The sequence below is a fragment of the Pelodiscus sinensis genome, chromosome 11, assembly GCF_049634645.1.
Source record: "Pelodiscus sinensis isolate JC-2024 chromosome 11, ASM4963464v1, whole genome shotgun sequence".
NCBI classification, from domain to species: domain Eukaryota; kingdom Metazoa; phylum Chordata; order Testudines; family Trionychidae; genus Pelodiscus; species Pelodiscus sinensis.
Window position 1 is genome coordinate 6894245 of NC_134721.1, and position 23369 is coordinate 6917613.

General features: G+C 45.9%; 1 protein-coding gene across 2 annotated transcripts in view; it reads left to right on the plus strand.

Moving 5' to 3' along the window:
- Positions 1-20234, plus strand: part of LOC102446585 (monocarboxylate transporter 2-like) — a 70300-nt gene extending 50066 nt beyond the window's left edge. For both annotated transcript variants that reach the window (XM_075938554.1, XM_075938555.1), the window contains exons 4-5: positions 8740-9606; positions 17272-20234. In XM_075938554.1, coding sequence (XP_075794669.1) covers positions 8740-9606; positions 17272-17570 — 1166 coding nt within the window. In that variant the 3' untranslated portion in view covers positions 17571-20234. The remainder of the gene's footprint in view (positions 1-8739; positions 9607-17271) is intronic.
- The last annotated feature ends 3135 nt before the right edge of the window (positions 20235-23369 follow it).

Here is a 23369-nt window from a genome sequence, read left to right on the forward strand (position 1 = left end):
CATTTAATTTGAACTGAATTAGCTCATGATCACTCGAGCCAAGGTTGTCTCCTACAACCATTTCATCTATGAGGTCCTCGCTACTCACCAAAACCAAATCTAAAATAGCATCCCCCCCTTGTTGGTTTAGCAACTACTTGATGAAGGAATTCATCAGCTATCACATCTAGGAAAATCTGAGCCCTATTATTATTACTAGCACTTGTTCTCCAGTCTATATCTGGAAAGTTGAAATCTCCCATGATTACGCAGTTTCCATGAGTATTTACTTCATTAAAAATATTAAAGAGGTCTCTATCCATATCCAAATTGGATCCTGATGGTCTATAACACACCCCAAGCACTATCCCAGGGGAGGATCTGATAGTTTTCTTTCCCAATGTGATTTTTGCCCAAACAGACTCTGTCTTCTCCATTCTATCACTTTTTATTTCTTTACAATCTACCTCTTCTTTGATATACAATGCGACTCCACCACCTTTACCCTTATTTCTGTCTTTCCTAAACAGCACATACTCTTCAATACCTGTACTCCAATCATGCCTAGTATTCCACCATGTTTCTGTTATTCCTATAATATCTGGTTTCACTTCCTGGACCAATAGCTCTAGTTCCTCCTTTTTGTTACCTAGGCTCCTCGCATTGGTGTACAAACATCTTAATTTTTGCTGTTTGGCCTCATTCACATTCTTTACCCAATTTGACACGGACGTTATACCTCCAATATGATCTATTAGACTAGTATCCACCCCACCCTTCCTCATGTTCATTCTCCTACCCCCAGCTATATCCTTTCTTACTTCGTTTTCCTCCCTCTCAGTATTAAAATCTGGCGTAGAGATTACCTGGGCATCTCCCAACCGTCTCCCCCAAATTCCTAGTTTAAAGCTCTCTTAATCAATTGAGCCAGCCTCCATCCTAGAAGTCTATTTCCCTCCCTACTTAGGTGAAGTCCATCCCGAGAGAACAGTCCTCTGTCCATAAATGCCTCCCAGTGACCATACATCCCAAAGCCCTCCTTATAGCACCACTGCCTAAGCCATCTATTGATCATCATAATCCTGTCACATCTTAGTTGCCCTTCTCTAGGAACAGGCAGAATCCCACTAAAAATCACCTGAGCCTCAATTTCCTTGAGCATCCTCCCCAGCCTAGCATAGTCTCCCTTAATTCGTTCCAGCGAGAATCTAGCCGTATCATTTGTTCCTACATGAAGGATGATCAATGGATTCCTTCCTGCTCCCTTAATAATCCTCTTCAACCTCAGTTCCACTTCAGCTGCAGAGCAGTAGCCTTGGCTGTGTTCTCCAGCTGCCTCTCGGCAGGGAGGAAGTGAGCAGGTTCGGCTAGAGGCAGCCTCTTTTACTGAACCCTGCTCCCCTTATGACTCTACCCCTCTCCATGAAGCCAAAAGGATCCACCGATTACTGATGAAATCTGTTCCCTCTCCATCTGGGCTACTTCACTTTGGAAGCCCCAGGGGCCACAATGATACTCACAGCACATGCTGCGGGCCGCAACTGAAGTGTGGTTGCATATACAAGCACATATATATGCAAATAGATGCAAATAGCTTCTTTCACGCTGATGGGCATGAACACAAAGATTAAGGCAAGACTACAGAACACATAGGCCCCCATTTAAGTCAGTTCTGCTGATATTAATAAAATGCAATATTTACTCAATTTCCACCCAGATGACAGCACTTTTAATGAGCAATAACAGTCCAGGAATTTAACTACTAAAATGCATAGCAACAAAAGACCATTATATTGACTACTTTTTGGTTTTGGCTCCCACCCACAGGCCGCATGTTTAGTAGCCCTGCTCTCCAGTTTATACGTCTTGTTTTTGTGAAGCCCTCAGACTGAGTCAAACCCGGCCTTTTCCAGCTAGGATAAGGCTGGCTTTGCACTACAGCCAACAACACTGCCTAGCTTGAATGGCTAAAATTAGACTCTGAAATTCATGATTAGGCACCGATGATTGGGGGGGGGGGGGGGGGGGGGGCTCTGTAAATCAGGCTACTAATCGAGGTGCTTAATTTTCAGCATCCGTTTGATCATTTTAGAAGAGAGGTCTATATTGTTGCCTCTAGTGCATCGAGTACATCTGTGAGAAAGCGCGACATGTTAAGCTAAAATACTGACTTTACAGCCTGCACGAGATGGGGAATTAATATATCCTGTCTCGCTGTGGCTATACTAGCTACTTCTGACTTCCAATAATGAACTCCAGGGGCTAAACTTGTAAGATTAATAACCCAGTTTACTGGTAAGAGGAGAAATATTAATTGGGACAGAAAACTTGTCACCGTGCTTCCCTACACCCAGACTGCCTCATTAACTCTGGTTGTGAAATGGCACTTCGTGTGCCTGACTGGCTTGTTTTTTATTTCTTACACTGTTCTGATTATGCCACCACACTTAGGGGAGACCTTGTGATCGCTGAGTGAGCAACGACTGGCACAGCTTCTTGGAAGGGGATTCCAGGAATAAAAATAACCTGCAATTCTTAACCGCATGTGCTAGTCCAAGGGGCAAGGGTCCCAGCTATAAGCCATTGCTGAACACTTGATTGCAGCATCCCCTTACAAATGCCCACTAAGGGCTTGTCTACACTACGGAGAAAATCGACCCTCTGGAGGTTGATCTTCTAGCATTCAATTTAGTGAGTCTAGGGCAGACTCCCCAATCAAATACTGAGGGCAGCTCCTGTTGCTATTGAGGACTCCTCATTCCGTGAGGAGTTAGGGAAGCTGACGGGAGCGTTTGCTCCCGTTGGTCTCCTGCAGTGTAAATGCTGCAGCAGCTCAGCTTAGGGTAAGCCGAATCCGGCTATGCATTTTGCATAGCTGGATGGCGTACCTTCAGCCCACCTGCCTGGTCTAGCGTAGCCCTGGCCTAAGAAGTCATCATAGCTAATGTAAAACACAGTTCTTTTGCTAGAGGCTATATAAGCATTTCATACAATCAACGGTGAATAGAAGCACATGTCTTTGAGCAAATGTTGAGCTACAGTAAATTGTCACAGTTGATCAGTTCCACGTGGCAACTTGTCCCTGGCCTTTACCAGCTGCTGCGCATTACTAGACTCCTCCCTTTAATGGACAATTCTGAAATAAGCTGCCCCTCGGGGAAGTTTCTCCTTTGAACTATGTTTATTTATTATTTGCCTTAGTTGAACTCACAAAGGTTCCAATCAGAATCATGTCCCTACTGTTCTAGCTGCTCTACCCAGGCCCTCACAGAAGTCCAGAGAGGCCCCTCGCCATAATAAAAATACAAATTAATCCAGCACATCAGCTGATCTGAGAGAACACATTTATCACAGTCTAATCTCGTACCCTCAGCACCGATACATTTTTATTCATATTCCTAACTCTTTCATATGACAAACTCTATATCACTTAACAAAAAAAATGGTGTCTTTTGTTAAATCAAAGCTCTAAGCGGAGGGAGCGTGCCACATTTTGGTCCGATAGGGATGCGCATAAAAAACAAGTTGTGAAACTTATCGAATGCCCCCAAATTAACAATGGTCTAAATTTGAGGCCTGCTTTGAGCTTGAGGCTTAGGCCAAATGGCCCTCCTGGCTCTCCGGCCCCTCAATTGGCCCTGGATGTGTAGGGTTGCCAGATGGTTTCAACAAAAATACTGGACACACTTGACATTACATCACAATCTACCATACATCTTAGTTAGAAAATACCGGACATTTATATTTTCGCATTCATATTTTCTCAATTTGTTTCACAAAGCTCAAATTCTAAACTGTCTGGTTCAAAACCAGGCAACTGGCAACCCTATGGCCATGCCATCACACAAGAAGCTGCAGGCCCAGATTTTTGCATCTAACGATGTGACTAAGTAACTAGTGGGTAAAGTGCCCAACTCCCACTGGGCCTATGTGCTTTAAAACACCCCACTAGGCACTGCTCCCAAAGAATTTACCACAGGAATTGCCTGTACCAGTAAGGCAACATGACACAGTTGCAAGTTGCCGCACACGAGCTTGCCAGCAAGAGAAAATTAAGGGAATGGTTTTATCTAATTGTGCAAGTGCAGAGCGCACCACCTCTCCCCCTACTTATTTTTTGTATATCAGTACTTGTATAACTGGTAAGACTCCCCCAAGTGCCCAAGGCCTTAGGAACACCTATAATTTCCTGGGTCTGCTGCTACTGTGCTCAGGAGAGAATAAGAATCCTCTCCAGAGGTTTTGTCCAGAGAGTGACGAATACACTTGTGATGCTCCTAATTTGCTTGATGCTCCTAGCTCTATTTGAAAGTGTTTTTTTTTTTTTACCCTAGTTTGGTCAGATCTAATGTGGGAGCATTTAAGGGCTATTATAAAGCCAGCCTGCTGATCGCATGACTGTGAGAAAGTAATTACCGGAGAAATACACACCCAGCAATTTACAGTGAACTATATTTCAACTAGTCTGCTGCTTAGCCTGACAAGGAGACGCACTTTGACTTGGGAAGAGCGTGCCCTGTGTACTCCCAAGGGACAGAGTTAAAATGAGAAACCCACCAGCAAAAGATCTTTGCCTCCCTCCCTTGCCTTGTTAATAGCATCTCCTCGGAGGTAGAGGCTGGAAAGGAATGTATCACGTGACGTGGACTACATTAGACACACCATTCTCAACTGCTCTCTCAATTAAAGCGTATCCATCCCCCCCCCTCGTTATATGTAGGCCAGATGCAAATTCATGTAGTCAGTGAGTCAGGGAAAAGGTACCCTGCCTACTGCCAGGAAGCCCTGCACTGTGGGAGCTGCCATCTTTTGGATGATATAGGCAGGGTTGTTGTAGCAAGACAATTAAAGATATTCCTCCATCCACCTTATCTTTTGAATGAGACATAAAACCAAAAGCCTGACCACCAGCAGTCAGTAACTAGCGCTGCAGAACGCTGCAGGTACTTGTGTTACATACCAAGCCCCACGTGGCAGGATGTGACCAAGAGAGGGGAAGGGCTCCATAGCAAATCCTGCCCCCCAGCCAGTGTCCCGGCCTGTTGTGCAGAGAGCAAAAAGATTAAAGTAATTAGAACTTCCAGCCAGTACGTTTGAAACGATCAAATCCTAATTAGCAGAAACAGAATGAAGTTAGATTGAATTATTTTGGTTAGCTAATACAGGATTCTAATTGATTTGGCTAAAAGTGACTTTTAGCCATTGCATATTGCAGATGAAAGAGGGTCCATTAAAATTAATGGTAAGTTTCCAGGTTCATCTGGGAAAGGCTGGAAAATCTGGAGTGAAAACTGCAGTTACTTCTTTAACCCAACAATTGTGCAGGTCTCTGTGGTCTCTGGGTTATATTAGCTGTGGAAATTCACTGCTATTGCTAAGAACCAGCACTATACCCTGCACGTCTCACCTTATGCCTTTTTTGTAGGTTTTAGACCAGATTTTTAAAGGTATCTAGGTGTCTAACTCTCACTGATTTCAGTGCAAGTGGGTTGCCTGCATACTTTGCAGAAGCTGGCCTTTAGTGACCTTTAGAGACCTTAAGCTACCCCTCAGCACAGCAGGGAACTTCAGCCTTCTTGCATACTATGCAGTCTATAACAGCTGCAGGTGCCCCATCACATTTAAGAGACACAACAGATCTGTGCTTCATACCAATGTCTGAATGTCAAAGAATGTAACTTTAAGATTATTGTAATATGTATTTGTTCAATTTTCTTTTGAAAATTTCAGAACATTTGATTATTTGTTTTAAAAGTCAAGTGTTGCTGTTGGGAAATAATTATTTATCACCATCTTGATTATTATGACATATTTGGAATTTGAGCTGTGCAACACCAGTGGGGAATTCTGTGTAGCTAATATGACTTATTTACAATAGCTTTCCTTAATTAATTTGAAAGACCTGGATATTCCTACATTTTATTCTGTAAAGTCATATGGTTGGTCAGGTACTGCACAATTAAATAGACTAATAAGTGAACTTAAAAAGCCTGCATGGTCCTGGTTTCAGGATTCACAGTTTTAGTAGTCTCAATTCAAGGGTTAAATTTCATTTTTGTTTTACAAGGATCATGCTTTAGCTAAGGACTAGGGTAGAAAATTGTGTGTTTATTTTTTAAATTGTAACTTTAAGACCAATCTGCATTACTTATGTAATTTTATTTTGTAAGGGAAAGCAGCATACAGAATCTTAAAGATCTCTTAAGTTGAACATATTCCATACTGGTATTCTAAAGAACCTAGGAATGCTCCAGAGGTCCAACACTCAACATTTAACATCTGTTGTTGTAGAAAACAGATTTCAGTTCACGCAATAGGAATGCAAATGATCAGTTAGGCGGTTGAATTACTTATGCTGATGTATAGCACTATTACTATTTATTTAAATACAATAAAAAAGGTATTTTAATTTAAACATCTCATAGCTCCAGGGACCTTCTAAATTAGTATGAGCGGCAGTGTCTGCCACTTCTGCTATCACAATATACTTATGCTCTTGACCTCTCAGGCCTTTTAATCTCTTGCCTAAATTGCTCATATCAGTGTACTAAGGCCACATCTCCAAATACTGGAGGATCGAAGCTCTGGTGATCGATCTTCCGGGGTTTGATTTAACAGGTCTATTAAAGACCCACTAAATCAAGCGCTGAGAGTGCCCCCACATTGATGCCAGTACTCCTTGCTATCTCAAGGAGTTAGAGAAGTCGATGGGAACATTTCTCCCATCAATCTCCTGCTATGGAGATGGCGCCAAGATTGGTTTAAGGTCTGTCAACTCCAGCTATGTTATTTATGTAGCTGGAGTTGTGTACCTTAAGCTGACCTTCCCCCCACAGTGTAGACTTGAGCCTAACAGTTGAAGGGATGGGTGCTACTATACTTGATACCTAGGTCTGCTTGCCTTTCTGCAGTGTGCTGAGGAGCCACAGCCCTCCAGGGAATGAGATGAAAGTCCTAATCAAGCATGTAAGCATGTTGCCCTCTAGTGGTTAAATAGCAACTGCTAGGTATGACACAATGCTGACATTGCCATATTTAGAGTAAATGTCTTGCAACCTATCTAAGCCCAGCTAGGAACATATCATTGTATAGTCTGGATGTAGCGAAAGCATGGATGACCAGGGAGAGGTCTGCCTGTGAGTGCAATGAGTTGATTCACTCGTTTAAGTTTTTATAGGGTTGCCCACCACTTTGGTATCTGAGCATACGTAAATCAGTGACGCTAAGAAAGCAGCATTGACCAGCACTGTCATAGGGCCCTCTGTGCTGTCAAAGAAGTATAAATTCATATTTGTTTGACTTAAGTTCTACACCTGTCTCCCCTCTGGCTGTTGAACAGCAGTGAGAACCAAATGAAATCCTGCAGCTCCCCAGAGATCTCTCAAGCCAGGTCTACACTAAAGATGAAAGTTGAATCAAGATACGTTAATTACATAGCTGGAGTTGATGTACTTTGATTTGATTTCCCTGCCGTTCTTACAGTGGGAGACCAATGGGAGCATTTGCTCCTATCCATTTCCCTTATTCCTCGCAGGAGTATCGGCTGCACCCTCTGAGTTTGATTGAGCAGGTCTTTACTAGACCCACTACATTGAACTCCAAAAGATCAATTGCAGCAGCATTGATCTTCTGCTTAGTGAAGACATGGCGTCAGTGAAAAAGGCAAGTGCCTATAAGCACTCACAGTTTTCTATTCAGGCACAATCCTTTTAAAAGCAGCTCTACATATCTGAGCCAGAGACCACAGCATCTTCACCAACACCTGATGGACAGTGGACTTCAGGATTGCTGATGGCTCTACTGTGGCTACTCCATACCATTCTCTGTTGCTCATTTCCAGAATGAGTTCAGCAGCAGATATATTAGCTAAGGCAACTTCAGCACTAGGAGATGGTCCCAAGTCTGATTTAAAATCAAAAGAGCTGGTCAAGTCCACCTGTGCCTCGCAACATGACCACTAGAGTGAGCATGAACATGTCACAGACAACAGGCCATCGTATTTTTATGCAAGCATGGAGGTTTACAGGGACAAAAAAAAATCCCGAAATTGTGGCTAATAGATTGGCATTGTTACCACACCACACTGTTGTGTCTTTACAAAAGCGCTGGGGACCTGGTATATAGATTTCCATTTGCTGTGAGCCAGGACTATAAGGGTGAGATTTGCATCCCCCCCAGTAAAGAGGCTGGAAAGTGGCTTGAAGCTCACTTTGCACCCTCCTGACCAGGGGCACCTCTGGGGGCTGAAGAAGTATAAATTGGACACCACCAAGGACTTTATAATTTTACAGCAGCCTCTCCAGGTTACCCTATGGTCCGCAGGGCTGTTTGCAGTCCCTCACCACTGTGTGCGGCATCCTGTCCTGACTTTTGTTTCACTGAACACGCCAAGAAGCCCAGTCATGGCCCCACTGTGCTAAGTGCTGGACAAACACAGCCCAGAAATATGATCCCTCCCTCATTGATGCTTCTCGCTCCCCCTCCCTCCCCAGCATGTGTCCTTAGCCAAGTCTCTCAATGGGGTCCTTGGAGGCAGCTTTATGGTGGCCCTCCTTAGTTCCTGTGTTGGGGGAATCCTTCCCCCAGCCAGAGCTGGGACTCTGAGGGCCACTTGGTGCCAGTCCAGCCCTTGCACCTGGTATAAAGGGGCCAGTGTGACAACGAGGCTCTCACCTTTGACATACACAGAGCCCCCGTCTGATTGGTGGAATTGGGCGTAGAGTCCATCCCTTTTATGACCGTTTTTTTCCTCCGTTACAGGATTTGGCCTGGCTCTGAACCTTCAACCTTCAGTGATCATCATCGGGAAGTACTTTTTGAAAAGGAGACCCATTGCGAACGGCCTTGCCATGGCTGGGAGCCCCGTAATGCTTTGCACCCTGGCGCCTTTGAACCAGTTCCTTTTCGACCATTTTGGCTGGAGGGGCAGTTTCTTTATTCTTGGGGCAATTCTGCTGAACTGCTGTGTGGCTGGTGCTCTCTTCAGGCCCATTGGAATGGCAGCCAGCCCTGCTCCGAAACAAGCCATCAAGCACGCTGGACAAGAGCAGCCCAGTAAAAGTCTGGTGGAAATGGTCCATCCCAACACGGTCAGCTCGTTGGCTGGAACTGGCGAGAAAGAGGACAAAGACTGCTGTGAGAAGTTTAATAAATACCTTGATTTGTCCCTCTTTAAGCACCGAGGTTTCCTGATTTACTTGATTGGGAACGTGCTCATGTTTCTGGGATTTTTTGCCCCTATTGTTTTTTTGGCCCCTTACGCAAAGCACCTTGGCATTGATGAATACTCAGCCGCCTTCCTTCTCTCTATTCTTGCCATGGTCGATATGGTCGCCAGGCCCGCCACTGGAATCATTGCCAACAGTAAATGGGTGAGGCCAAAGATCCAGTATTTTTTCAGCTTTTCAATTGCTTTTAACGGGGCCTGCCACCTCTTGTGCCCCTTGGCCACCGGCTACACGGGTCTAGTCGTATACTCCGTCTTTTTTGGCTTGGCCTTTGGTATGGTTTGTGCCATGCTCTTCGAAACCCTCATGGACCTCGTGGGAGCAGCGCGATTCACAAGTGCAGTTGGCCTTGTCACCATAGCGGAGTGTTGCACTATACTTCTTGGACCACCTATTGGAGGTGAGCATGTTTCTAGACTGTAACTATGGTGACATGTCAGCTTCTGCTTTCATTCCTAGATTGATCTTGTGATAAATATAGGTGGGGTGGGGCGGGCATCTAACTTCATCTTTTCCATTTCAATCCCACTTTGTTTTGGTTTTACCAGTAAGTAGGTGTAGCATAATACAGGTCATAGAGTTGTCCTCTATGATGTCTCTTAGGGACGATTTAGCCACATTAAAAATAAAAAGATCAGCTTCCAGGGATTTATTCCATGGGTCTTAAACCTGCATATGTCTCAGATGTAAAAATTCATCTTGAAACCAACAATTTTAGGTGTGACGTGGATTGAGGATGAGCAAACATTCAGGTGGCTTTATGACTACTCCTAAATGTAAACTTATTCATATGGAAAAGTGTTAACAGGCCACGGTCTCTATCCTACGGAGCACTGACTGCTTACAGCCACCATCCAGCGCCTGGTTAATTTTAAACATGATAAAAACTCCATTAAAGCGCTTTTGCTGAATCGAGACCCCCTGGATCTTAGCTGATGTTTTTTATTTGTCTAGAAGAACATGATCGATCCAAACAATCACAGATGTAGATGCCTTTAATTTCTATGCAGCTGTACAGTCTGGCTATAAAGGAACTTGGCACATTTCTATTTATGGATTTCCAACCTCTCATCTTGGCAAATAGCATTCGAGCTGTAAAGAGGAATAGAAGTTGTTTTTTAAGGAAAAATAATTTAGTTTGAATAATTTGAGAATTTTTGCTTTTCCTTCTTACAGTTCATTAAAATATAAAATGTTTGACAAAATAGAAAACAAATTTGACAGCGATCTGGGGCCTTTATTCTTTTCTCATCAGCCAGTGTTCACCCATGAAAAACTTTGGATTGTGTGTTCTCGTAGACTGAAAGCAGCTCTGAGCAGAATCCTATGTCGCTGTGAAGGGCCTGGCATACGGCTGAGTGCTAGACCCATGGGGTAGGCTTGTCACCACTGCCCAACATTGTTGCAGGGACCCCTCCGACTCTAGTTTCCCTCTGTTACCAAGTACCATGCTACAATTTGTTGTGCTACAAGCTAATGATACAAAACCTGCCCTGAGTCAAGGCTGCAGGAAAGTTAGCCTGTGTCTCGGTGATGGTGATAGCCCTCTTGGAAAGGGATACCTAAATACCTTATCCTTTGGCACCTTATAGACTAACAGATTTATTGGAGCATAAGCTTTCGTGGGCAAAGACCCACTTTATCAGTGGATCTTTGCCCACGAAATCTTATGCTCCAATAAATCTGTTCGTCTATAAGGTACCACAGGACTTCTTGTTGTTTTTGCAGATTCAGACTAACACGGCTACCCCTCTGATACTAAATACTTTGGAGGATCTGGGCCTATCTTCCCCTGAAATCGAAGGGAATTAAGCACCTAAATATCGCTGGGGTCGCGGGCCCTAGATGTTATCTGGTATTCAGAGTAGGAGTCCTAAACAGATCAGCGCTCTAAGTGCCATGCTGACAAAGGACTGATCATTTAAAATTAGGTCAAACTAAAATGAGACCGTTTGCCTTCCGTAGACAGGCATCTGGTGACATTTTTTATTATTATAACCCTTCCTCCCACATAGGCCCTGAGAACCCACTCACCAAGCATCTCTCCTCTCCAGGCCCCTTCAGTACCTTTTGGCGTGGAAAGAACAAAAAAGTCCCACATGCTCACAGCCTCCGGTTTGGTTTGTGGAACTATTGACTGTGGTTTGTAAACTATCCTATAAATCAGCTTCTGTTCCTAATTACTGCAGGATAACCATATGTGATGCCAATATTTTAAAAAGGCTCTAGAGGTGATCCTGGCAATGACAGACCAGCAAGTCTAACATCCATACTGGGAAAATTAGTTAGAATTATAGCAAATTATAGTAAAGAATAAAAGTGGCAACTCTGGGGAGAGGCTGAGTGCCCAGCCCTGCCTCTTCCACCCTAGGCCCCACCCCTTCCAGCCGGCCTGTGACCTCATACAAAAATTCATTAAATGTCTCCCCTGTGAAAATTATTGCCCTCTCCTGGGTTAACCAGTTAAACTTTTACATTTCTAAATGTAAGAACATAACATAAGAACGGCCACACTGGGTCAGATCACAGGTCCATCTAGGCCAGTGTCCTGTCTGCTGACAGTGGCCAGTGCCAGATGTCCCAGAGGGAGAGAACAGAACAGGGAATCCTCACGTGATCCCTCCCCTGTCCCCTGCCAAAGCACCCACTAGCTCCCTTCCCCAGTACTATGTCCCCTGCTCCCACCAACACAGTTGGGGCCACATTACTGAAGCTTGGCGGTGGGAGGAGGGTTTTTTTTGCATCTCACTTGTGTGGCCCCAACTGACTTTTCTTGGGTCAGTGACTCCTGACTCAAGACAGGTTCCCTGCCCTTCTCAGAAATAAAGACAATGCAGAAACTTTTTTTGTTTGACACAGTATTTTATTTAAAAATGAAGCCTGGCCAACAAACCCCAAATTGGGGCTAAGAACCCATCTGGCCACAGCATCAGAACACTCCTGCACTCTCCTTTCTCCCAGACCCTACATCGGAGCCGATCATACACTGGAACCCCCTGCCCTGAGCCCCTCACATACCCCAACCCAAATTCCTGAACCCTCACATCCAGAAGTCTGTGGCTTGCTTAGTACCCTAAAACCCTACATCTGACCCCAACACTGCCCGGCCTGGCGCCCTCTCCCCGAGCCAGTGTCCCCTTATCCACCTTCTCCTGCATCCAGATTTCCTCCCAGAGCTTGCACCTCTCACCCCTTCCCACACCCAAATCCCTCATTCCCACCCCAGAGCCTACACATCCTGTCTCAACCCAGCAAGGTTACGGCTAGACTGCAGGAGTTTTTCAGGATTCCGGAGATATCCCAGAAAAACTCTTTTGCATCCACAGATGCATTTGTTCTTCCACTTCTTTTAGTGGAAGAGCAAACATGATCTTTTGGACACCTCTATATTCCTCTTTCCACAAGGAATAAGGGGGCTTCCAAAAGAAGGGGTTTTTCTGACATTTGGTCCAGTCTAGACAGGCCAAATGTTGGAAAAACCTCTTCCTACAGAAGAATTGGGGAAAAAAGCAGCGGTATAAGGGCTGGGGATAGCAAGTGATAGAGAGGAGGAGAATAGAGAAGGCGGAGCTTCAAGGAAAGGGCAGGGCTTCGAGGAAGGGGCGGGACAGTAGATCTTGGCTTGTTCTGTCATTTAAAAAGTGATCTCGGGTGTGAAAAGGTTGGAGACCACTGCTCTAGGTTCTCATAGCTCCGGCCCCTGCCAGGGTAGCGCTGCAACCAGGAGCCATGAGCCCTTGAAATAGGTTCCCACTGCCTGAGCCACCACCTGGAACATAAATAAAAGCATCCAGATGCAATCTGCAGATTGAAGTGTTAGGGGAGCCGGATTTGGCCTCTGGGCCGCATCTTGCCCAGCCCTGTGTTAACCAGTAAGCTGATGGTTAAACTCTACAGCTCTGCTAGGGAGCATGGGTGAGCAGCTGGCAGCCCCACGGTTAACCATATCACTGATTTGATCGGTTACACTGTTAATATTTTTATTCACATTTTTTACATCCCTAGTTTGTTGCAGTCGCTGCGTGTGCTCCCTCTGGTACAGCAAGCAGAGCTACACTTGCCTTTATCAGCTCGGGCCAGGAGTTAAACACAGCTGTAACTAAACACAGGAGCAGCACTGCTGAACACAGCTGTTGCTGCTGAGTACTAGCCCACTTTATGACATCTAGCTTTAGGTTCATTCTCCCTCAAGGCCCATACTAACAACCCGCGTTTAAACCTGCAGCAATGCCCAGAGTCATTGGCAGCAGGTAGAAGGCTTCTCCCATGAACAGAATTACCTCCTATTGTTTCATTATGTAGCATAGACTGTAAATTCCTTTACCATCCAGGACCAAACAAAATCTACATAATATAATTATCGAACACACTTTTCACTGTCTGGGGCCTTTACGTAAACCACATGAGGCCATGAGTTAAATGAGTTTGTATGTGACACCCAGCTGCCATATTTTCCATATATCAGTAGAGACAAGGAACCAGTGACTAGAATAGAAGAAGGTGGGACACATAAGGAGGTAAGGCTTACCCAGCTCTTGCATGCTAGACAGGTTAACTGTCTGCTGCGAGGACTGTTAATCTGTCACCTTTACATGAATTGAACAGCTGTCCATTTTTTACCAGGTAAGGTGTTCCACAGGCATTTGTATATAAAGCTGTGATTGCTCCCTTCAACACAGCTGTTCATGATAGTAAACTCAAGGACCTCACAAGCACAAGGCAGAGTAAAAACGGTTTTGAATTTCATGGGATTAAAAAACGACTAGGAACTGATTAAGCTTCATTCTCTTACAGAGCAATATGATCCTTCCTTGCACTGGGTAGCGTGCACTGTGATAAAAGCCGTTGCAGCCTCTTCTTTTCACACAGAGTAATTATATAATTTATAGCAAACAGAAGAAAACACAGTTTTATGGTGACTGTTTTTTCTAAATTCTGTAATTTTTTATGCTAGAGATTATGCTAATTGCCAAAAACTGCTAATGAGGCCCAAACAGTGAGGCATAATAGTTAGTGATATTAGTTTTGGAGTATTTTTTTATCATTTTAATAAGCCACAAATTTAGTGGGTCTTTGGCATTTAATAACCCACTGCAGGGTTCCGCTTTAATGAACTAAGCAAATTGTTCCCAGTGTGTTTTATGGCTTCTCTTATTCTCAAAGGAAAAGAGGCGAGACTGTTTTACTGTTGAATATTCCAGTGCTTTTACTCATTAAAACCTTCATTGAAACCTATTTAACAGACTTCCAGATCATTCTGGTTGTCAAGAAGCAAGAATTGCAGTAATTAGCCTTTGGTTGATGTTTCGTGAGTAATGTCCATAAGACAATATATTGAAAGCTGTGTTCCAGGATGTTTATAGAACAAATAAGTTTGTTGGCCAAAACGATTGAAATAATAATTTCTGCAATCAGTAAATACATTAATGGGTGATAAAATACCTAAGTAGTGTGAATATAATTTGGGATAATTAACCTCCAGACTTTTAACAGATTAGTTGTCACTCAGGGGGGTTCTTCTCAAAGAAAAAGAGAAAAAATGACTTCAAAAAGTCAGACCTTATATACAGCCTGTTAATTGCAAGAAGGAACTAAAAGAGATATGTCAGTTGTATTTTAATTAGGATTTGGGATGCTAAATTCAGTCCATACTGCTTCAATACACGCGCATTAATATTCAGCATCACAGTCTCAACAAGGTTTGCATTGTATTGCACATGTAACCACTACCGGGCAGATTTAAACCTCGGACCTCTAGAGCGGAGTATAGGAGTCTCTGCCCTCCGAGCTAAAAGCCAAGTGTTGCACAACCAATGCTGTAGAGGTCTCTTGATCTTAACTGTTGCTGTGGTCTAGGTACCACTTGCATTGCTCAGTAACCACACTAGGGCTGTGTCTATACTGGCACAATCTTGCACAAAAGCGGCCACTCTTGCGCAAAAACTTGCTGCCTGTCTACACTGACCGCGTGTTCTTGTGCAAGTAAACTGGCGTTCTAATGTATGAAATCAGGGCTTCTTGTGCCAGAACTCTGACACTCCCACTCAGGAATAAGCCCTTTTGCACAACTGTTCTTGCGCAAGAGGCCAGTGTAGACAGGCAACATGAATTTCTTGTGCAAGAAACCCCTATGGTTAAAATGACCATCAGAGCTTTCTTGCGAGAGCGTCTACACTGGCATGGATGCTCTTGTGCAAAAGCACATCTCTTGTGCAAAAGCACATGCCAGTGTAGACGCTCTCTTCTGGAAGAGTTTTTGCACAAGAACTCTTCCGCAAAAGAGTTCTTGCACAAGAAGCTGCCAGTGTAGATGTAGCTTAGGTGTGTGTGTTACATACTTCCCCTAGGTGAGGAAGCGCATCCCGAGCTTCAGAGACCCAGTTGAGATCCTGGGTGAGCCCCCACTTGGAATCACCACCGAGTGGATTTGAACCTGGGCTCTCTGAAGTGGGGTATAGGAGCTTCTACCCTCTAAGCTAAAAGCCAGCTGGCTCCTAGTCCATGCTGTGCAAGTCTCTTGATCTTAACTGTTGCTGTGGTCTAGGTACCACTTGCATTGCTCAGTAACCACACTCGGTGTGTGGGTTACACATGCATGGGCGGTAGGTGCAGCTAGGGGAGGCAGGCTCCTAGCCCCACCTACAGCCCATGGGATGGAGAGGAGGCAGAGCAGCATGCAGAGCATGCTCTTCCGCCCTACACTATGGGGAGGGGAAGACAGGGAAGGAGGTGAGTGCACACACACCAGACTCCCTGGACCCGAGCACCGGGGAGAGAGGAGGCCGCACAACTACAGCCTTTGTGTCCCAGAGCATTGGGGAGGGAGGAGGCCACATAGCCAGAGCCTCCCTGGCCCCAGAGTACCAAGGAGGGAGGAGACTGCATGGCTCCAGCCTCCCCGCCCCGGAGCACAAGAGGGCGGGTACTGGGAACAGCAACACTCCACCCCCAGAACGCCTACAGCAGACATTCTGAGGGTGGAGTGTGGGCGGGGCCATACCTGGTGGTTAGGGAAGTCAAAGCCTTCCCCCGTCTAGGCTACCAGATGCCCATAGTTGCATGTGATATAATGGAGAACACGGACATTACAATTAGACCGAATCTCTTCCGCGATTCCATAACTGAACTTCCAAGGCACAAGATGAAACTGTCACATTTTTCCTGCCTTTGAAATAGCTGTATGCAGTATTTTTGTAGTTGTGTTGGTCCCAGAATATTAGACACACAAGGGTACGTCTACGTCTAGCTCAAACTAGGGATGCCAATGTATGTAACTGAAATTTCTAATGAAGCAGGGATTTAAATATCCCGTGCTTCATTAGCATGATCTTGCCAGCGCATTACTCTGATCAACAGCTGTTTCGAAAGTGAAAGTGCGCGTCGGGACGCGTTAGTTCCAACCAATCCCCTTGATTCGAACTAACGTTACTCCTCATTTTTTGACTTCAAAATAATATTCACAGGGCATGAAGTTAAGCAAAGGGTAAGTCCTTGCTCGAACAGAGTCTAAGTAATTAGAAAATATCCTATTCTGTTCTTTGATCACAACAGTAGCCCTTCTGTTCGGAAATAGAAGCCATCATATATGGACACAGTTACGGCTGGCTATGTAGATGCGTACTATGTTACAGTAAACTTCCGATAATCCGGCACCTTTAGGACCTGGGGGTGCCGGATTATCAGATATGCCGGGCTATCAGAAGGGGGGGCTATGACGGGTCTGGGGTGGAGTTGGGGGGATTCACCCATCGGCGCTGCGGGACCAACCTGGCAGCACCCCAGCTGCTCTGGCCCCGGCTTCACCGAGTCAGCCGCTGGTCAATTTCAGCAGCGGCTGACTCGGGGAAGTCTGGGGCAGAGCAGCTCCAATTGTCCAGCTGCCCAGAGCACTTCTGGGTTCCAGATGGTGCCGGACCATCAGGAGTGCCAGACCATTGGATGCCGGTCCACTGGAGTTTTACAGTATTTTGAAATAATGTCGATGTAGCTGCTGTGTAGATGAACCCTCGGATATTTAGATTTTTGCCTTCACTTCTAAACTCTGGTTTGGTTTTGTATTTCACAGGAACTCTTATAGATACTTTTGGAGATTACAAGTACATGTTCATCAAATGTGGAGCTGTGATGGTCTTAGCAGGAATATTCCTGTTCATCATGAATTACTACAATTACCGGATGCTGGCGAAAGAGGAGAAGGAGAAAAAAGAGATGGAAGAGAACATGCAGAACAGCAAACATATAAGGACAGAAACAGAGGATGGAAATATCTGGGACAAAGAAAAGATGCAGGATGGGTCTGAGGCAGAACCTTTGAGAGAAGAACTGGGACTCAAAAAAGAAGTGAATGGCAAAAGTGAAGTTTAAACTTGTTTTAATGGGTTGACTGGGATACTGCTGTTTGTGTTTCTCAAATTGACTGCAACAGTGCCATGAGTTTAGATTTCTAATTCTGCATTTATACTATTTCTATACTTTGCTTTGTCTGGGACACCCTTAAAGAGAGAAAAATAAGGCTAGCTTTTTACGAAGTGCTGGAACATACAGTAAAATACTTGTTCCTATAGTGCGGAAGCTCTGCACCATTTGGCTTTAGCTATTTCCTGTTCCCAATAGGGATCTTAAAAGCGTTGAGCCCACGTGGTTAAGCTGAACTGAGTACACACTCACTGGTTTCAGGCAGGTTTGTACTTAACGTGGCTCTGGCCTTATTTTCTTTGCCCCTTCTCACGCTGTTAGTAACGACACTGCTGTTAATGCTCATGCGAGCCTAGTGACAGCTTGCGGACGTATGTGCAGGGGAATCACTCCGCTAGCTCATAGGGTAGATGTAGCCACAGCCAATGCAAAGCCGTCCATTGGCTTCCGTGAGCTTTGAATTAGATAGTTTTAGAGAGGAATCTTCCACTGCTCTGGAACCACGTAAGCGCTACTGACATCATGGGCTTGATCCATGTACATTGAAACCAACCAAAAGGCTCCCGTTGTTGTCAATGTGTCTTGGCTCAGGGCTTAAGGGCCGATCTTGAAGGCTTCAATGCCGCTCTCATTTAGCAGCTACTCTTTTGCTAATGACCTAGGCTTAATACCAGTCATCTTCATTTGGAAGCCATGTTCAGTTTAAAGCAGGGCTACTCAACACACAGCCTGCGGGCCACATGCAGCTGGAGGCCGGTTTGTTTGAGAGCCGTGGTGCAGTTTGGGTTTACCCGGGGCTCAACACATGGCCTGCGGGTGGGAACCTTTGAACATGGCCTGCTCTGGGAACACGCTCCACAACGGCGAGGCATCTCCCAGGATGAGTGAGCACTGACAGACGCAAGCAGACAGGCTGGCTGGAACAGACGGGTACAGGGTGTCGGCTTTTCTAGCCGCCAGGGAGGGGCTGCCGGGAGTACCGGGGCATTGTGTGAAAGAATCTATTTGCATATATTTGCATATATATTTGCATGCATATGCAACCACACTTAATTTGCTGCCCTCGGCATGTGCTGTGAATATCATTGTGGCCCCCAGGGCTTCCAAAGTCGAGTAGCGCTGGTTTAAAGATTCAGCTAGTGTTGCCAATCCTCTAGGATTGGCCTAGAGTCTCACGGAATCAGCACCAGCCTCCCAGCGATGATTGAAAGCCACGCAGGAGATATTTAATAGGATATTTTAAGAAAATGACATGACATCACATGAGGGGAGGGAGAGGGGGAGGGTGGAAATCTTCCGGAATAGCTTCAGTTAGACCTGGCAACCGTAGACTCAGCTTGACTTAAAGCCCTTGCTTCTGACATGACCGTATTCCCTGGTACATGATTGCGTATGTGCCCTGTAGTTGGTAAGCAACATTGTCTTGTGGATTGAGCACAGGACCTGGAACCAGCCCGTCATTAATTCTAGCACCAGCTCGACCAACAACTTGCTCGACCATCAACATCAATAACCTGGGAAAACTAAGTAGGAACAATTAGAGCCCTACAATGACTTATACACGGGGGTGCTGGAACAATCTGGATAGCCGGGTGCTGAGAGCTAGTGAACCAAACTGCTCACCATGTATATGATGGAAACCACTTCAAGCCAAGGGGTGTGGCAGAGCTTACACTTAACCTCTACTCCTGACTCGTCCCATTGACGGAGAGGCGATTTATCTGAGTAAAGATAAGCATGTGGGCTTGCAGGATCTAGGCCCTAGTATGGGAACACCATTCTAGTAGGAGCAGTAGGAGGAAGACAGCCTGGGGACTGGATTCGATGACCTCTCGAGGTCCCTTCCAGTCCTAGTATTCTATGACAAATCCTTGTATCAGGTTGGGGATGAGGCAGTAGCGGCTCACAGAATCGGAGAACAGGGCTGATACTGCAGAAAGAGACCTTCTTAACATGGGCTAGTCACACAAACGCATCCCAATATCACGTGGTACCAAAACATCCCAGTGTCAAAGATAGGTAAAAAATATTCCCTAAGGATAACAGGAACACACTGACCTCCCCTAAAAGATACGGTCAGGATGACGATACATAATAGAGATGTTTTTATCGAACCAACATGTCCAAGGTGATGGCAGGGGGCAGTATTAACTTGTCTGCGTGGAGAGGCCTGGGCTACACTCAGGGATAAGTTCAAATTAAGCTACGCGACTCCAGCTACGTTAATTGCGTAGCTTAAGTCGAAGTATGTTAACTTGAATTTTGGCGTTGTCTGCACTGCAGGAAGTCGAAGGGAGCACGCTATCCATTCGACTTCCCTTACTCCTTCTAGAAGCAGGACTACTGGCATCGACAGGAGCGCCTTCTTGGTTCGAATTAGCGTGTCACTAGATCCTGCTAGTTCGAACCTCGGCTGATCGACTGAAGCTGCATTGATCTTATCTCAAGAGGAAGTATCTTTGTCCAGCTGAGGAGGGAATGGAAAATCGTGCTATTCACTGAGCCGCATCCATTGTAACGGGCATACATGTCTTAGTATCCTTGTAGAATCTGCCAGGTGCTAGTATGTGTTTTATCAGGAATAAACCTGGCCTGGTGCCTTTGTGCCTTAAAGGATCTTGTGGTCATTGGGCAGTTCACTCAATGTCTGCCATGCCAGCTATCTGCACAGAGCTGGTGTGGCGTAGTGTGCACACCCGCACATGCAACCCAACATCTAGCATCATATCATCATCATAGTGTTTCACACACCAGTCAGCTGCTGCAATTGTTTCTCCATCCACCTATTCTCCCATCGATAAACTGCAGCTAACAACAGGGAGTTGTGAGAGGTCATTAATTAAACCCGTAAAGGTTTTGTATAAACACCAATGCCCAGGTCCTGCAGAGTACTTAGGCACCTAACTCCTATGCCTTTCTACTGCCATTAGGCATCTAATAAATATCTTTGAAGCCCCTGACTTCCTTGCTTGCAAATACCGGAGAAAAATCATATGTCTTAGCTCTGTCAGCTGTGGTTTAATTAAACCCAATGTACACACTGAGTACAGCTTAGTTGTGAAGGATGACTGTTTAAAAAAATGAATCTTTTCTATGTTCTCTGCTGCCCTTTAAACATAGGTCAGACCAACACTTTCCTCCACAACACTTAAAGGTGTGCAGTCAGCTTGAAATGCTCTTTCCAGCGAAGGCAGTGGGGCTAGGATTTCAGCCTTAGCCTCTGTCTTGTATTTGTTGTGGACAACACATTCCCGTAACTGGATTTAAAAAAAATACTTAACACCGACACGTAAAGAGGAACAGCATTATTCAGAACTAATGGTGTTGATGAAGGTGTTTGAACATCTTGTTCCTGACAGCACATGTCATTTGGAAGCTTTAAGCTAGTCACTACAGCTCTTCGAAAAACATTGTAATGGATTCAGTGTCAGTTTCCGAGGAAAACGTTGCGCTTTCCTTTTGTGGAGAATCTGGTACTAGCCTCGTATACCATAGTATCCATGCCTGTTCCATCCAAGTGGTAGGACAGCCTGATGCAAACAGAGTGGGAGACTAAGCCTCATCTTTCTCCACTCCAAAAGCCAGTGGAACCCCTTGCCACAAGGTGTCACGGAGGCCAAGAGCAGAGCAGGACTCAAAGAGGGATTGAATATTTCTACGACTAATCAGAACACACATCGTTAGCGTAGTAAATATTAACATACTAACAAGCATTTGGGCAGGGCACAAACCCATTACAAATTACTGAGGCTCAGCCGGAGACCACCTCTGGTAGCAGGCTATCCCATAGCTACATTCAGCCACGCTTAGTGTGCATTTTCAGCAAGGGGCGATGACGCTAGAGAGACCCTGGGCCTGCTGTAATTTGGCTGTCCCTAAGAGCCTCTCTAGATTTTAAAACAATTGTTTTTTTAATGTGGCTGGATAGCAGGTGAGCGGTGTTTCATTTTATATTTTGCTAACACCTGATCGATTTGCCATTATCCTCAATGAGAACATGAGTGTGAACCTGACCCATGACTCATTGCCCCGAATGGAAAGCTTTCCCGTGACGTCAAAACCGGGACTGTGCGTGGCACAAGTGGCAGCCAAAGAGATCATTTGAGGAGGAAATATTTTTCTCCTTGATTTAACCAGTGGCAGGTAACCTGGAGCCTAAGGGCTGCGTGCAGCCCATTGGGGTTGTATACGTGGCTGGCGAGACATGTTGTTCACCATTGCCCATGCACAGGGTTGCAGATTCTCCTGGGTTCTGTGTATGTCGGTTTTTTCCCCCCTACTGGAATTACTACAGTGACACACTGTGATGTAGTGGGGGTACCTGGCTGGTTTCTATGCTGCTGGCTCTGGGGTAACCCCCACTGGCTGCCGTGGGTACCACGACCCAGCAAAACAGGATGAGTCACTATGCAAACCCGTATGGCCAGACACCCCCCATGGAGAGGAACAAAGGAAGGTGGAATGCTGCCGTGGCTGGGGGGCAGGGCTGGAAGAGAGTGAGTTAGTTGCTGGCTGGGAGCATGGAGGAGACAGCCTAGGGAAAGGGGCTGGAGTTTAGGGGCCCAGTCTCCCCCATCTCAAGGGGGCCTGAGGCATCCTAGCCCAGCTCTGTGACCAGATTACATCTGTGCTGTGCTGTATCCTGGAGAGGCAATAAACTTCCTCTAGTTCACCGGCTGGTGCAGTCTGTTTGTGGCATTTCGGGGTGCAGGAGACGGGGGACCCCCAACGCGCCGTCACACACGCACATACAGCAAGAGCATGTGAGGCGAGTGCTGACTGTACACAATATTGACTGTGAGAGCTGCGTGCTCCCTCTGCAGCCGGTCAAAGTGCAGCTACGATTCCATCCGCACCTCCTGCAAACTCTTAAGTATGCCAGTGTAATTAGCAAAACTACCCTGTCCTGGGAGACCGTCTTGGTTACATCAATCATGCAGCCCACTGAGATGAAGGAGGCCCGCTCATGCAGCCCAGTCACTAGCCAAGGTTGCCTGTTGTTGGTTTAAGTCAGGAGAGGGGAACCTGCAGCCCACCAATTTAATCCAGCCCTCGGGGGTGAGGGGAAGGTCCCACAGCTGTGAAATGCTGCAGAGGGTCCCTGGGGCGACTTTAGAAACTTCCCCTGCAGTGTGGCCGGGTACTTCTGGTTTCTCGCCTGCATGTGGGAGAGGCGCGTGCAGGAGATCGGGCGGGAGAAGCTCCGTGCCCTGGAGCCCTGCGGCATTTCAGTGAAAAAGAGGCTGGGGAGCTGCTGCAGAGGCTTCCAGCAAAACTCCGTTCGCCGTGAGCAGGCGTGTGGGACCAGAGGAGAGAGAGGGAGCGGATCCGTTCCCAGAGCGGGAGGGAAGGGAAGCCCCTGAGCCCCTTCCCTGCATCGGACACCTTTTGGGAGGAAGGGGAGGCCATATTGAGGCCAGCTTGCCCCCCGCCCCCCCAATGGGCTGGCTGCAGCAGGGAACAGCCTCTGGAAAACTGGAGCCTTAATAATTAAGGAGGCATGAGGGAGCTGATGGGATGGAATTCCTTGCAAGAATGGGAGGGGGGAGGAGGGCATGCCCCCCCCCAGCACCTTCCCTGCATGGGGTGTCTTTAGGGAGGAAGAGGTGGCCACAGCTAGGCAAGACCCAGAAGCTTTGCGCTGGCTGGGGCATCTACAAGGGGTTTTTTTTTTTTTAACATTTTTAGAATTTCATTTTTAGCACATCAAGGGGTTTTGTGGAATTGTGCGTGTGTGTGTGTGTGACT